This window comes from Pogoniulus pusillus, chromosome Z, assembly GCF_015220805.1.
Source record: "Pogoniulus pusillus isolate bPogPus1 chromosome Z, bPogPus1.pri, whole genome shotgun sequence".
In the NCBI taxonomy this organism is placed as follows: Eukaryota; Metazoa; Chordata; class Aves; order Piciformes; family Lybiidae; genus Pogoniulus; species Pogoniulus pusillus.
The window spans coordinates 109823985-109840985 of NC_087309.1; the positions used below are offsets into that span (position 1 = coordinate 109823985).

Genomic DNA, 17001 nt, shown 5'->3' on the forward strand with positions numbered 1-17001 from the left:
ATGAACCTTCAAGAGAGTCAGGACAAAATAGAGATAGGGGATTAAAAAAAAAAACCCAAACAAACCACTATGTCAAACAGTTTCTACCTTATTGAAGTAACAGAGTTGCTATTAATCCAACTAGGAAATACCTTCTGCTATGCATCCCAGGGAAGTTTCAACTCTACCTCTAGCACTTTGCTGTCTATAGCCTGTTCTAACTCTCAGCTTGACCTGTACAGACACCTTTCAAGTGACCAAATTTAAAGATGCTCCTAAAAGTAAAAGCAAACAATCACCCCAGCTACTACTGTCATGAACTTGGTTGCTCAAACAAAAGATTTGGGGAAATGAAAGCAGAATTTCCAAAGGATGTCAAGGAAAGGAAAAGACAGAGAAATACACAAAGCCAAAATAATTTCTGTGAGGAAGAATTTTGGCCTCTACATTTTTTTTTAAATGTATATGCTTTATATATATTAATTGTAACTAATACTACAGTAACAACACAATATACTCATATATATTACATAATATGTAATACAATACATAATGTATATGCAACTTTATAATATTTTTGATAGCAGTATCAAAAATATCTTTCTTATCCAGAGCTTGCACTTAAAAATGCATACACACAGATCAGAATCTAAGGATCTAGGCAGTGGCAACCTAGATAAATACAACTGCACTATAGAAGTAACAAAAAAAAGGTATTGTTCAATTTCTAACATCTTTATGGAGCATATTTTACTATTACATTTTTAAAAATTAAACAATTTAATAAAATAATGCTGAGGAGTAAGAAGTTATTAAAAAAATATGAAATCATCAAACAAAAGTTGAAACATGAAATGCTCTTAATTTAAATATGATCTTCTTCGATCTTCTTCATGCAGAACCCAGAAACAAAAAAGCAGTGGCCTGATCTATTGTGCCTCATGAAATATTTTGAGGAGTAAGATGACTTATGAGAAGCACAGAAAACATTTATATGTGCACTGCTAACAAAAAATTATTACATAATGCATCAGTAGAGCTTAGAGGCACCTTTTACATACATAATTTTGAAGAAAGGCATATGAAATGCACACAAACTTCTCAAACATGCACATGCAGCTACTCTCTTAGGAGCTTTATTTTGCAATCTCTTACATGTTACTTAATCCAAGTCACTTTGGTTTTGAGAGCTGCTCCGAGTCCAAGAAATAGAAAAACCTCCTGAAATCCACTGAAGTTTCATCCCTCAAAAGACATAGATTGCAAGTGAAGCTCTAAAACACTCTCTGGATCTAAACTATTGTTAGAATTAGAGTAACTCAAGCTGGATGGGACCCATACAAATCATCAGATCCAACTCCCTGCTCCTCACACGACTATGGAAAACTAAACTACATGACTAAGGGCATCATCCAGAAGTTCCTTGAATTCTAACAGGCTTGGTGCTGTGACCACCTCTCTTGGGATGGACCACTCTCCCCATGAAGAACCTTTTCCTAATGTCCAGTTTGAACTTCCCTGGATACAGATTCATAGCATTTCCTCATACCCTATCACTGGTCACCGGAGAGACATGAGCACCTGCTCTTCCACCAATTCTCTCAAGAAAGTTGTAGACTACAACAATGTCACCCCTCAGCCTTCTCCAAGCTGAACAAAGTGGCCTCAACTGCTTCCTCCAAAGTCTTGCCTCAAGACCTTTCATCATTTTGGTCACCCTCCTCTGGACACACGCTAACATAACAGTTTGATGTCTCTCTTATATCAGGACATCCAAACCTGAACTCAGAGCTCAAGGTGGAGCTATACTAGCACATTGCAGAGCAGGATAACCACCCTTAAATGGCTATGCTGTGCTTAATACATCCTGCAACATGTTTGGCCCGTTTGGTTGCCAAGGCACACTACTGACTCATATTCAACCTTCCACCAAACCAAACTCCCCAGTTTTTCTTTCATAGAATCACAGAATGTCAGGGGCTGGAAGAGACCTCAAAAGCTCAACCAGTCCAATGCCCCTGCAGAGCAGGATCAGCTAGACCATATTACACAGGAATACATCCAGGCAGGTTTTGAATATCTCTAGAGAGGGAGACTTCACAAGCCACCTGGGCAGCCTGTTCCAGTGTCCTGTCACTCTCACAGTGAAAAAAAGTCCTCCTCATGTTTAAATTAAACTTCCTATCCCTCAGCTTCTACCCACTGCCCCTTGTCCTGTCATGAGGCATCACAGAGAAGAGCCTGGCTCCATCCTCCTGGCACTCACCCTTTACATATTTATAAACATTGATGTGGGCTACTCTCCAGCCTCTTGTTTCCCCATTTCTATGAATAACCAGTGATGCTGAAAGTTGGATTTAATAAAAGAGGGTATCAGAAAAATCCACCAAAATACTGTATTAGTTAAAACTAGTGCTTGGTGGAACTGACTGGAAGGTTATTTAGCATAAAAATTCCTTGAATTATTTCAGAAGTTCCCTCTGCAGTGTTACAAATAGCAGTCCACATGACTACACATATACATCTCTGGTTGAAGTGACAACAGGGGATGGGATCCCTGTGGGCTGACACCTCTTTATTCAGGAATCACAGTAAAATGAAAATGCTCTAGAGCTCTTGTTCATGTTCAGAAGAAAGGGATTACCAGCAATTTCATGCTATCTTAGTGGCCTGCCCTGTAGTAAACCTCCAACTGTGAAGATTGACTGGCACTTCACTTACAGCCACTTTGGGCTCCTATGAAGTCACATGGGGGATTCATGATTATACTGTTGACTAACAACTGTAACTTAATTTTCACTGTGTTTTTAAATTTACTGCTAAGCAACACTTCCACAAAACACACTGCAGCAAACTTGTAAAAACACACTGCACAAATATCCTCATTTGCTTATTCATAACACTGCAGCTGACAAAAGAATACTCTGCTATCCATTTCTATTTATGTGAACTTATCCAGCAAAAATATGAAATTAAGAACTCAGAGTTTTGCAATTTCAAAGGTACAAATTGTGAAGAAATTCTACAATATTGGCTACTTGCATAAAAGGAATCTAGTGCACTTAAGGAGCCACAGGGTGGGAAAGGTGAAGGAAAGGGAACCCAGAATCAAAAATATCTAGAAGCTTCAATCTTCTAGATTTAAAGAAAAGTGGGACATTCAACCAGAGTTCTTTGTCATGAAGTAAGCTTTGCTGATTTTTCTTTTTTTCTAAGGAAAAATAAACTATGTAAAATGTCAAAATCTACATCCCTTGTTCCCTTTAATTTCAATTATGCTTTTCAAAAGTATTTGTAAAATACTGAAAGGCTAAACACTTGTGCACACCGTGGGCATTTCAGCATACCTCCTGAATGGCTGTCATGACAACATGTTGAACTGATTCTTCCATCATCATTATGGTCTGGATGTACTCTGAAAATAAGAACACTCTGAAATGTTAACGTTGGAAACTCAAGCCACAAAGAACACAAGGTCAAAAGCTGCATCCTTCATACAAAACAATTAGGTGCCGCAGATGGGATGAAATGCAGAATCACCAGTCAAGGCCCACCCCCAAAGCTGAAGGTTTTATCAGGACTCTATTCAAACGTAAATCCAGGCTCACTGGAACTCTGCAACAATGAAAACATAATTCTCATACCTTTTTTACCTTCTGGCAGGCATCTCATACTTCTGAAATCCTTATCATCCTTTCCCCACTTTATTCCCAAACAATTTTGGCTCCACAAGTATACAACCCATGTGTAGGCTCTCCTTTTCCATAAGTTTCACAATATTGACTTGCTTTCATACAACATTCTCAGGACATTTTTGTATCTTTTGTCCTTTCTGGTTTTACATGCTATATAACAAATAAGTCACCTCTGCTTTCTCGTTCTTCACCTATGTGTAGATGTGAGGTACACAACAGGTGCCTTGTGAGATGACACAGTGGTTAGAAGGACAAATTCTGGCACTAGACCCAGTCAAAGAGTTTATGACTTGCCCAATATGGTTTCCAGTCAGACATGATCACTTCTACATGTGACCTGTATTTTTTTTAATGGTTTTCTCAAGAGGGAGATGCTAGAAGCTAGTCACTTTAAAGTGATTAATTAGGCTATGCCAAATCTCACTCAAAGAACTTAACATTGGAACATTCAGGTATTTCAAATGTACATTTTTAATGTCTAGTCTGGAAGAGTAAAAGGAATAAGTTACATTTCGCACCTGAGGCTGCCAAAGCGTCACAAAAAAGGAAGGAAGATGATTTTACATAAAACAAATAACTTTCATTAGGACTCCTGTTTTCTATGTACTTGTGGAAGAAGGTTACCTGTGTTTTAATTAACAGGACAGCCATACTGTCTCCTGAGTAAGGGAAGAATAAATGTAATTTCAGGAGACATTAAGATGATTCAGACACCTGAGAAAACTGAAAAGGAGAAACCAGCTATAAAAGCTAAGATGCACCATGAAAGATGAAGATAAAAGGTCTGAAAGTCTCATTGCCATTTTGTCAGAAAGGAAAACAAAATTAGTTAAATCAGAGAGACAGATATTTGACATGACTTACTGTAAATACAGAAGGCAGTTTCATTTACCAGCATGGATGTTTTACAAAAATTTGCCTCTGCTTCCTGCTTTCAGTGATAAAAATAAATGTTCATAGCTGTTTTGTTGAGCAACCATTAAGCAGTTTAACTGTAAAATACCCTGCACCCAAGGTAAGTTAAAAGTGTGAGATTTGGGACACTTCAACAAGCATTTCTGTCGTGCGCTGCACCCTCTGTGGTCTCTGCAGGAAAAATGAATGGGTGTCTATTTCACCTTTGCAGTTGTTGCCAGAGGAGCCAAGAAAGGCAGAAATTTCTTTCAGTAGCTGCTGCAGTGGGATTTATGTGCCTAAATAGCTGCCTCAAGTTATATTTGGATGCCTTTAAGGTATTATCCTCAGGCTTCACTGCTGCTCAGAAGGGCATGATTGCCAACATTACTTTTCCCTGTTTGCCAGCTGCGTGCCTCAGAAACTACAGCATCCCAGAGCACACTTGGCATATCTTCAGACCAATCCCAGTCATACTGATGGCTCTCTGCCATGCAGTTAAGACACTGACTGGAATGCATTCCTGAAACAAAGAATCACACAGAATTGTGCAAGAATAACTTTTTTTAAATTATTCTTAACTATGGCACTGCCTCACAAATGGTTAGAGGTTGAGCCAAGAATTGTCTTTTCCATAGCACCTTTTCAGAGCAACAGACAAAACCTGAAAATACATATGTTAGAAGCAAAACCAGTTCCACAGTCTGAGACTCTAAAACTAGTGAAGTTTGTAACAAAAGAGCAGGTTTTATCTGCAGGACAAAATATTGTCATTACTGGAAAAAAAATAAATCAACAGCATTTGTCTCATACAGCAACCCAACAACAAACTGGATTTTCATTCACTGCCTGGTAGAAAAACAAACATGCTTTCAAAAGGTAATACCTTGCTTCTGTTCACAGTTCACAGCACATCCCAAAATAAGTTGAAGCATTCTTCCAAGCTCTGCAGCATCAGCATGCTCTCCAATCAGGTTAACGTCAGGAAGGGTGAAGTCATTGATCTGTTGCCCTAGAATCTGCATTAAGACCCAGTACACACATGTCTGTATCACTACACATATAAATACACACACATTTCAACATACAAAGATGATTCAGAATTAACAAGAAGAATTCACTCATACTTCAACACAGTTTTCAATCCACCTTTAAAACACACTTAATAGCCTAACACATAATATTAAATTGTACTGGTGGACATAGAGGAAGACAAACCTGTCTCAACTAATAAGAAACAGTTTCAAACTTGGCATCAGTTTTTTGTTTTCAAATAGGCAGGATTCCACTGTGATCAACAGCACATCCATAATGTAATAGAAGGTTTTAGAGCACTGCTTAAAAAGGTTCTACATAGTGTAATATATCATACACAAATCTCATGTTTCTTGTCATTAGAAAGCCAGAAACTGAAATACTTCACTTATACAACCCATATCTAGCATTGATGGATGACAAGTAAGACAGCAAGAAACTCAACCACTCAGCTTCACTCTTAGAAAATTAAAGGATAAGAGAATGAGGTAGTAGTACAATACACAATTAAACAGCCCACATGCAGCAATAAAAGAAAACCCCAACCCAAAATCCCCCCTATGTGACTTAATTAATGTAATCTGATTTATAATGAAGAAGCATTTACATCAATGATTGTCAGTAGAAGGAATTAAACAATTCTGCTAAAGTGCTCATAAAGACCTCTCAGGAAGCTGAAAATATGATTATGAAATACGGAATTAAACAAGTCTCTGACACATGAATTGCAGATAAAAAGAAATTGTCACCTTTCAAACAGGGTACAATAAAGAAACAATGAGGAGAGAATCAGTCAGTTGCTTGCTGCATGCCCTTTTGTGTGTTAATGCTCAAGAAAAACAGAAAATAAGGTAAAAGGTATTTATAAAAAAACCACTTAATAGATGTATATGAAGAATACAGAGAACTCAAGCCACTTAGAAGTTTTCCAGAGTTGGCTTTTGTGGAGCTGTGATTGAGTTTGTCCTTGTTTTGTATAGCAGTTTTAATTTTGTAGCATTAATTTTTTTTCAAAGTTCTCTTGAAGAATGAGCACCAACAGACTATGAACTACTAAAAATCTCTGTGTAATTTAAAGATCCAAATTAATTCTTTAAAGCTCAAAAAGCCTTCCTTTAGGTCACTCTAGTGATAATATAAAAACTCTATGAATGCATCAGGCACAATGGGAAATATTACCATAACATACAAACTGCACTAATGCAGTAAATTAAGACAATGAAGGGACTGGAGTACTGTCTGATGAGAAGCTAAGAGACCTGAGGCTGTTTAGTGTGGTGAAGAGAAGCCTTAGAGGGGATCTGATCAATGCTTATAAATATATGAGGGCTGGGGGTCAAGAGGGAGGGGACAAACTCTACTTAGTTGTGCCCTGGGATAGGACAAGGGGCAACGGGTATGAACGGCAGCACAGGAAGTTTCATCTCAACATGAGGAAGAACTTCTTTACTGCAAGGGTCACAAAGCACTGGCACAGGCTGCCCGAAGAGGTTGTGGAGTCTCCTTCTCTGGAGACTTTCAAGGCCTGTCTGGATGCGTTCCTGTGCGACCTGAGCTAGATTGTATGGTCCTGCTGTGGCAGGGAGGTTGGACTCAACGATCTCTTTAGGTCCCATCCAACCCCTAGTATCCTGTGAAATCACAATATTTATTTGAATGATAAAAATATGACATGTGCTTACATGCTGACCTGCAATTCCAAAATTTCTTTCAAATGCAACCTCAGAATCAAGCAAATACTACTACAACAGCTTCATGGTTCTAATAATATATAATTGCTGTTGAAGAAAGTTAAAGGCAGCCTTCTGGAAGAAAGGAGGATGCATATCAGCATGCACTATGAAGGAGACAATAAAGTGAAGGTGTGAAGAGAGAACTTTGAAATAAACATGAGATACGACTTTAACTCTACCAAAAAAAAATTAAAGAAATATGAAAATAAAGGATAGACTCTGCAATAAATATTTGAGATGCAAAAGAGCATTTTTTCTCTTTAAACAGAATTTCAGACCAAGATCATAGAATCATAGAATCAACCAGGTTGGAAGAGACCTCCAAGATCATCGAGTCCAACCTAGCACCCAGCCCTAGCCAGTCAACTAGACCATGGCACTAAGTGCCTCATCCAGTCTTTTCTTGAAGACCCCCAGGGACGGTGCCTCCACCACCTCCCTGGGCAGCCCATTCCAATGGGAAATCACTCTCTCTGTGAAAAACTTCTTCCTAACATCCAGCCTATACCTACCCTGGCACAACTTGAGACTGTGTCCCCTTGTTCTATTGCTGGTTACCTGGGAGAAGAGGCCAACCCCCACCTGGCTACAATGTCCCTTCAGGTAGTTGTAGACAGTAATAAGATCACCCCTGAGCCTCCTCTTCTCCAGGCTAAACAGGCCCAGTTCCCTCAACCTCTCCTCATAGGATTTGTGTTCCAGGCCCCTCACCAGCTTCGTTGCCCTTCTCTGGACATGTTCCAGTACCTCAACATCTTTCTTGAATTGAGGGGCCCAGAACTGGACACAGTACTCAAGGTGTGGCCTGACCAGTGCTGAGTACAGGGGAAGAATAACCTCCCTTGTCCTACTGGCCACACTGTTCCTGATGCAGGCCAGGATGCCATTGGCTCTCTTGGCCACCTGGGCACACTGCTGCCTCATCTTCAGCTTACTATCTATCAGTACCCCCAGGTCCCTTTCCTCCTGGCTGCTCTCCAGCCACTCAGTCCCCAGCCTATAGCGCTGCTTGGGGTTATTGTGGCCGAAGTGCAGAACCCTGCACTTGGCCTTGTTAAATCTCATCCCATTGGCCTCTGCCCACCCATCCAGCCTGTCCAGGTCCCTCTGCAGGGCTCTCCTACCTTCCAACAGATCAACACCTGCTCCTAGCTTGGTGCATAAGAAAGCATGCAAGATATACATAACTTTGCCTTCACATTCTTCCATACAACAACTGATAAAGACAGCAATGTTGAATAGGTATGGAAAGACCTCCTGAATGCAATGCAAGTTTGTGAATTTTTGAAGATGAATGAGATTAGCATATGCACTTTTCAAAGGCTTTTAGCTACACTAAGTAAAATCTATATACACTCTTTGTAATAAACACTTTGAAAATCACAACTTAATCGGTAGAATACAATTCACATTGAATAGGTTAACTAGAACACTAAACAGGAATGAAGATAAAGCTTCTTAAGTGTTCTTACCTCATGGTTGTAATCCAATATTCCTTTTAAAATTTTCTTCAAGTTGCTTACCTATTTGACAAGAAGGTGGCATTACAACAAATGCAGGCAATGAATTAGAGAAATGATCATAACATAGATAAGTCACAGAAGAATCACACAAAAGAATCATAAAATTACATCTATCTGCTTAACAAGACATCCTGTTTAAGCAGTTTTAGATTCATCAAAGCTAGGCAACAGTCCCTTATGATCAGGCTTCCAGACAAATCTTCATAAATCAACACAACTCACTTAAATTTATTAAAAGTATCACATTGTCTTGGATAGGCTTTAGATCAAACTCTCAAGTACATTTTTTTTGAGCATTTGTTTAATGTAGGATTATTTTTGTATTCAGAATTTGAAATATTTTCTCCCTTTATTCTCTTATAGTATTCTGTTGATCTGCTTTCTACAAACTGAGCTCTTCTTCCAAAACGAAAAGTCACAGTTCTATACCTAACTTCCAACCTATCTAATTTATTAACTTTCTCATTAATTATTCCTTTTAACTTTTTCATTTTTTATTGTCCCCAACCACTACTCCAATCCTTTACAACTGAGTGTCTGTCATAGAATCCTAGAATCAACCAGGTTGGAAGAGACCTCCCAGATCATCCAGTCCAACCTATCTGCGAGCCCTATCCAGTCAACTAGACCATGGCACTAAGTGCCTCATCCAGGCTTTTCTTGAACACCTCCCTGGGCAGCCCATTCCAGACAAAATTCACATTGGTCAGTGATCCATTCACTGCTATAGAGTTTCTATTCACTCACATAACCAACAGAAGAGACACTTGACTGATGTATAATCTATACCATACTTCTTACTGGCTGAAATTAATGATTTTGGAGGTCTCTTCCAACCTTGCCGATCCTATAATTCTACAAGTACTGAGCAGTACCCCCCTTTCTGGCAAACATATTTACATCAAGTCACCAAGATAAAAAGAGTGTTTAAAAAAAACCACTCTTTAAAAATTAAAAAGCTCTATGAGTGCCATGGTGATACTTGGAAAAGATACTTTGCTGACAGTAACTGCTAAAAATTGTCACAAATTAACACATGAGTGTTTCAGTAAGGAATTCAGATAATTGTAGCAGTGCAATGTCTCCAGTGAAAAGGAGCAGCTCAGGAGACTGAGATTGTTTAGTCTGGAGAAAAAGAAGGCTCAAGAAAAGATCTTTTTGCTTTCTACAACTACCTGAAGTTTTAGCAAGGCAAATTTTGGTCTCTTCTCCCATGTAACAAATGACAAGACAAGAGGAAAGGTCCTTGAGTTGCACCTGAGGAGACTTAGATTGGACATTAGGAAAAATTTCTTCACTGAAAAGGTTGTAAGACCCTTGAACAAGCTGTCCAGATAACCTGTTCAGCCACCAGCCCTGAAGGTGTTTGAGAGACCTGTTGTCTTGGTGCTTAATGTTTCAGTGGTGGGTTTGGTAGTGCTAGGTGTAATAGCCGGGTCTTTTCCACCCCAACCAATTCTATGAAGTCTACAAACAGGTATGGCAAAGACAAGACCTCAGTGAACCAGGACTCCAAAGCACTGTTGCTGACAGTAGCAGCCATAGTAGACAATGTGGAATTATAAGTAATGAAGACAAAAAGACTATCAAATTCCAACTGTCTTTGAAGTCCATAATAATGTCAATTAACTATATTCCACAACTGTCTAGCTAGGAGATTCTGTTCAATGAAAGGAGCAGTCTATTTTCCAAAACACCTATGGAAACACTACAGAAAACAGGACACATGAAACTGAAATTCAGAGATGACTTCTACACCACAGTCATCATGTTTCAATATGCTGCAAGTGAAATCCAGTCCCTTTTCTAACAAAAGATTGAGAAAGAAACAGCGCACACACACATTAAAGATTTAGCCATAAAATCCAAAGTGACAATGACCCATTTACCTTCTTCCCATTAATCCATTCCCTTTTGAAAACAAGTGGCAAAAGCCAATCATTTATTAAGACCTAAGAACATTCTGATTATCTTCATAATTACTGATCTTTGAGTCATAAAAGAAACAAAACACTCACTTGGCCTTGAGAAGTGACACATCAAATACTCTGACAAACTAAAATGAGAACTGGAGATGCTGCACGATAGCAAGTATGTAACAATATATGCTGCCCCACCAATATCAGCATAGTGATTAGTTTACTTTCAGGTTTACACCTTCTACTACCACACCCATACTATTTCTGCAACGTTACCTGACACATGATATTCCTGTAAGAACTATCTTCTAGTTAGCTGCCTAAAAAAACAATCACCACCAACTCTTAAAAGCTATGTGGAATCACAACCAAAATTTACAACATATTTAAGAATTTCAAGAAATCACAAAAAAAAAAAAAAATTGCACTGATTAGAATATAATTTCAAAACTTGATTCATTAAAATCTTCCAGATTGTAAATTACCTTAATCTGCTACAGAAACGCAAAGGCCATGTTGTAGAATTTAAGTCCAGTTAAATTACCGAAGAAAGTATTGTGAGGAACCTTGAACATAATCCCAAAACATGAGAAACAAAGTGAAAGGCTCTTGCCTACAAAATACATCCCTCCCCTTTTCTTTCTTAGTGTTGTTTAAACTAGAACACCTTAAAAACAGAAAAGTAATCTTCCTCCATGTAACTTTCATACAGATTATAGTTGAGCTGCTGAAATAAAACCAATATTGACCGAAACCTATCATCCAAACTAACATACAAGTAATTATCCTTGGAAAAAGAAAAGGACAAACTGAGGGGGGGGAAAAAAAGGCAAGTCTGCCACAAAAGTCCTATTTTATTCCCCTGTCATTCAGCATTAGTAGGATCACTTGCTTTCAAGAGTTAACTCTACCATCTTTGTAGTTGGCAAACAATCAGACAATTGTTAAGACTAAAGCAGCTCCTTTATAGACTGCCTTAAACTTAAGGATCTTCAGTGTTTGTTAGATTTTATTTTTTAACATGTCTACATATACTTAGATGATTCTACTGCCACAGGCAGGAAAACATCATGCTTTCTATTTTGAGATTCAACTGATTAGATCCAGTAACATTTCTCAGGTCACAGCATCAAGTTCTTAAAGGGAAGGTGTCAAACAGATGAAAGAAAATGAACAGCAGTACAAGAAACTGCTGAACACAACCAATTACATCAAGATCCTAAATCATGGCAGGTGATGATGGCTTATGTATTTTTTTCTCTTTTTATTTTTTTTAAGCACATGTGCAAAACCTAGGTGTAACTAGTTAGCAGAGACTGTTACATCATACAATGATATATACAACACAGGGTAGATAAGATTTCCAATATGGACCATGACTATAAAGCACTATATTCTCCTTTGGAGATCTACTCATAACCAGCATCCACTCATTTATTTGCATCAGCAAGACGACTTCTTCCTTTTCCATGCAAAACATGTACACTATCCTTGCTACCCTTTCCACATCTACTGCCTGCACCCATACTTTTGTTGGATAATATGTGAAAGTGGCTCAGGGCAACCTGTTCCAGTATTTCACTACCCTCATTGTGAAGAAATTCCTCCCTTCTGTCTAAACTAAATCTACCTTGCTCTAATTTAAAACCATTTTTCCCTGTCCTATCGCTACAAGTCCTCCTAAACGACTCCTCAGCCTTCCTGTAGGTTCCCTATATGCTGCTATAAGGTCACCATGGAGCCTTCTATTCTTTAAGCTGAACAACCCCAACTCTTCCAGTCTGTTTACATAGGAGAGGTGCTGGAGTTCCTCTGACCCTCTTTCCTGCCCTCCTCTAGACTTGCTCCAGCAGGTCTGCATTCTTCCTCTGTTGAAAAAAGAGCTGGACATGGTACTCCAGATGAGGTCGCACCAGAGCAGACTGGCAGAATCACCCCTCTTAATAAAGGGGTTTCTTACGCTAAATGATATCACCCTCTCAGCTCCATCTTGGCTGTAGTGTAGTGCAACACATTTAGAACATACTGTTTTGTATGAGACTGACCCTAATTATGCAATATTAACCTGATAAACTGACTGAAGTGGATCACAGATGACATGCCCCAAGCTACTGAAGGAAACATGATCAGGCAACATCATACGACTTAAAAGTTTAACAAATTTTTTCCTTGTTTTTTAATCCTGTCATACGAAATCTCTATTTATATTTGAAGAACACTTACTAGTTTCAAACTGAAGATCTGTAAGGGTAACCTGTCTAGATTTCTCTCCTTATGAATTTATATAAGCAACAAAAAAGAAAGCTCAATGGGCAGTAGAAATGCCCTTACGTTTGTGATTGGTGGCAAAAAAAGGCTCTTGGGTTATCAAATTTTGTGTCCTCTCTGATAATTTGACAGTCAGTTTCCAATTTTGAATTTATCCTTACATCACATGACTGAAATGCTGAACCCTTATCAGAAAAAAAAAATCTAAAAGGCTGTTCATAAATTCATGCTCCCTTCCCTTGTAAAAACGTAAGAAAGTATCAAGAAAATGATATTGTACACCGACAACTAGCGCCTATTATTCCACTGGTCAACAGCTTGTACTGTAGAATAATTCAGAGCAAATACAACTACTACCAAAGAAGTTAAATTAATTCCCCAAAAAAATAGGTTTCTTTACTTAGATTACAAGACTAAGTAGTCCATGTTCTAATTTCATTGATTATTCCATTTTGCAGTATTGTCTCAAACACAGGGTGTTCAAACTCTGCTTGTTACAGAAAGTCCAGTGGCTCCTGTTTTTTAAATGTGTGTTCAGTAATGAAACAAACACAATTTGCTGCTATAAACGTTGATAAAATTGTACTTCAATGCTGTAGTCTGAATTCCAAAGTAAAATGTCCAAACCAAAAAGTTAGAAGAATGAACAATCTATTTCCTTCCTTTTCCGAGTTAGGTATAACCCCATAAAAAAAGGAAAAAGAGGGGAAAGAAGTTAAAAATGGAAGTTGTCAAATTTATTCTAGCCTTCAGACAGTCAACAACTTACTCTGCAATTCCTAAAACTGGCATGTGTGCACCAAGTCATTAACTGTTCACATTTCTATTCTGTTACTGGTATTCTGGTACAACTTGACTTGAATGTTGTATTTCCCAATTAGGGAATTTCATTCCAGCAAAATTTTGGCAAGGGAATTATTTTTTTACTCCATCATCCTCTTCAGCATAAAATACTACTGTGTACACAGTTTAAACTCTGTCTGCTTTAAAGTATTCAGTTGTGCATCAGGGAAGAAATATGCCTTTGAACCCCGCCCCAACATACAACTGCAGTTAAGGCAGTGAAAAGCAGACTTCTTCGTTGCCCAGGGGAAGACAAACTGCTATGCACACTGATGTAGACTATGTCCCAGAAATTTCACCCCTAAAGAAGTAACAGCATTTCTCTACTAAATGAAATAGATAAAATATTTGGTGGTCAACTGTAACAAGCAGAGTGCTTGCTGAATTTTCCCTGCTTTGCAAGTTTTGATGTTTTCCTTTGCTGTGCACTGCTCAGTCTCACACGTCAGAAAACCTGCTCTGAAACCATGAATGTCACAACATCCCTGTGAACTCACATATTTGTTTGAAACTGAAACAGGAACAAGAAGAAAAAACAACATTTAATAAGATTGCATTCCTGCAATTCAGAAAGTGAACTGTTCAACAACAAAACAATGAAAGATGAGTCATATATTCTTGTTCATGACCAACACAGGACAGCAGCCAATTCAGAACTGCATGATTCTCTGAGTATCTCGAAATTTCAGCAGTGGTTAGGAACCTCTATTAGGCCTACACTGACCTTTATCAAGCACTCCTAACCACTGCACCACAAAGTAAAATTACCTGCAACTTACATTTGGTTTATTTTGTGGAGTTTTTGTTTTGTTTTAAACTTATTTCCCCTACTACACTGGCTCCTTTACTTGTTTAATACCAAGTGCTTGTACATGTGGTGATCACATGCTATTAGAGGCATTGTGAAGTAGTGAAATAATCCAATTATCATTTCTCATGGTGCTTCTCAAAATATGAAGGGAAATCTATGTCACTGAGTCATGCAGAAATATGTTGCCTGCATTTGAAATCTAGTGACAAATGAACAGAGGTGCCTGGATTGAGTGTTCCTACAAGTCACACTAAACATACTGAATTGAATGATAGACATGTAAACAAGGTGATTACTAATGGTGTTTACTTACATACAAAAGGACAGTTGGCAAAGTACAGGATTACTTTCCTAGTTACAAAATAAGAGTTAAAATGCACAGTTTGTGTCTTTTAGTATTCTTCATGATAGGGAAAGCAACATATTTAAAAATATGTATACAAAAACCTGGAGAACATATCTCTTCTAACAAATATATATATATATTAAAACCAGACCTTACTTCTTATTTACATGGACATATAATAAAGAAGAAAGAATGACATCATCAACACACTGATATGTGACCTGACCATTTTCACACTTCAATCACATAAGGAAGTTACTCAGGTTTTGTTGTTCTCTTTTTATTCACCCCTGCTAAGCGTTAGGATTTGCCAGCTGGTGGGAGACAATTTTTTTCCCTCTAGCTTCATAGGAGCTGCTCTGCTTTGAATCAGTTGAAATGCTATTATAACAAACATTTCTCAATTTCTGTTCTCCAAATGTAATAGCCAAGATGTCAATATTCCTTAGAGAAAAGCTGCACAAACATTTTAGAAAACAAAACCCTTATATTCTGCTGTTGACTTGCAATTCCATATGCTTCTTTGAAAAGTTCATTTAAATTACCTGCTTTACAAGAAGCAAAACTAACTTTTCTTTTTAGGGATCATATCTTTAAATCTACCAATTGGTCAATGTAACCTCATAAAGGTACCCCCATTTTTACTGGCAACCCTGTTAGACAAAACATCCTAGAGAGGCCTGGATTTGCACACAGCTGGCAAAGCAGCAGACACCACGCTGACACATCTACTGGCCAAATCAAAATGCACTGCAGCAGTATGCCCCATCCTTGTCTCAGGGGAACATATCCATGCATTCCTCCTATTCAGCCCATGATGTTAATATAAGTACTACAGCATGTCACAGTTACAGCCCCTTCCCTTGATGTTCTGAAGGTTTTTGGTTGCCAGAAAAAGATGGAAATATGAACTAACAGACAAACTGACACTACTGTTTCCATGACATAGACTGGAAATGAGAATTTTGAAACATACATATATCATTCCCTGAACAAATTTGGTCAGAAACTACACTCACCTACGTGGAAAACCACGTTCTTCAGGTTTTATAAACTAAAATGCTCCTCACTTGTACCACTGCAAATCCTATTGTATTAGAATACCAAGTAATATAATAAACCAGCATATCTGCTGTGGTATAAAAAAATGTGCCAAGTACAAGTGACAGAGGAAAAAACATGACCTACTGCCTCCTAAATCTCCGTGATTATGTGAACCTGGCAAAGCAAAAGGAAACAACACTGTGCCACTTTTATTTAAATAAATTGTTTATAATTCTGCTATCTTTTTATGCAGCTGCTTTTCAGAGCTTTTTTTTTTTTTTCTACTTTCACACTATGGATTGAAAAAAAGGGATTTCATTCAACATCTGAAAGACAGAGTGGTAATAGATGTATAGCATCTATTTTAGTATCTGCCTTTTACATTTTTGAAACATTTATAAACTGAAAACATTGGGGGTATTTTGGGTTCAGTTATTTCTTGCTAAACTGTGCAAGACTATAAAAGCATTTTTTTTAATTAAATCAAGTAAGTACAACTAAAACAGTCTAAACCTCAATATGCTGTAACATAAAGCAAAGTCTTAATCTGCAAATACACTAATATTTAGATACAAAATTATATTAAGAAGTGAAATACAGATTCACAGATAAGCAAACTGAAGTCAAGTACCTTTAGTCGCCAATTATCTCCTACTTCTGTTTTGATCCTGTTCAGCCAGTTATCATCAAAGTAAGCTGGATCTCTGAAACAACAAAAACAAAGTAAAATATTAATTTTAAATAGGTTTCAGAAACTGTAAGGATACCTTAGTGATTAAGTCCCTGTCTCAGGCTGAGATTAAATGTCTACCTCTGTATCCGATCATGGACCATAAACATAAGTTCAGAATCCTGTTACTACTCACTCTTCTAAAGCCTTGTACACTGTTGACAGAACAGCTTGATTTGTG

The 17001-nt window shown here is 37.9% G+C and overlaps 1 protein-coding gene across 4 annotated transcripts in view; it reads right to left on the reverse strand.

The window, feature by feature from the left end:
* HOOK3 (hook microtubule tethering protein 3) overlaps positions 1-17001 on the reverse strand; it is a 106982-nt gene that overhangs the window by 62616 nt on the left and 27365 nt on the right. For all 4 annotated transcript variants that reach the window (XM_064140640.1, XM_064140638.1, XM_064140637.1 and 1 more), the window contains exons 3-6: positions 16722-16794; positions 8809-8859; positions 5455-5587; positions 3327-3394 (exon numbers count right to left, since the gene is read on the reverse strand). In XM_064140640.1, coding sequence (XP_063996710.1) covers positions 3327-3394; positions 5455-5587; positions 8809-8859; positions 16722-16794 — 325 coding nt within the window. The remainder of the gene's footprint in view (positions 1-3326; positions 3395-5454; positions 5588-8808; positions 8860-16721; positions 16795-17001) is intronic.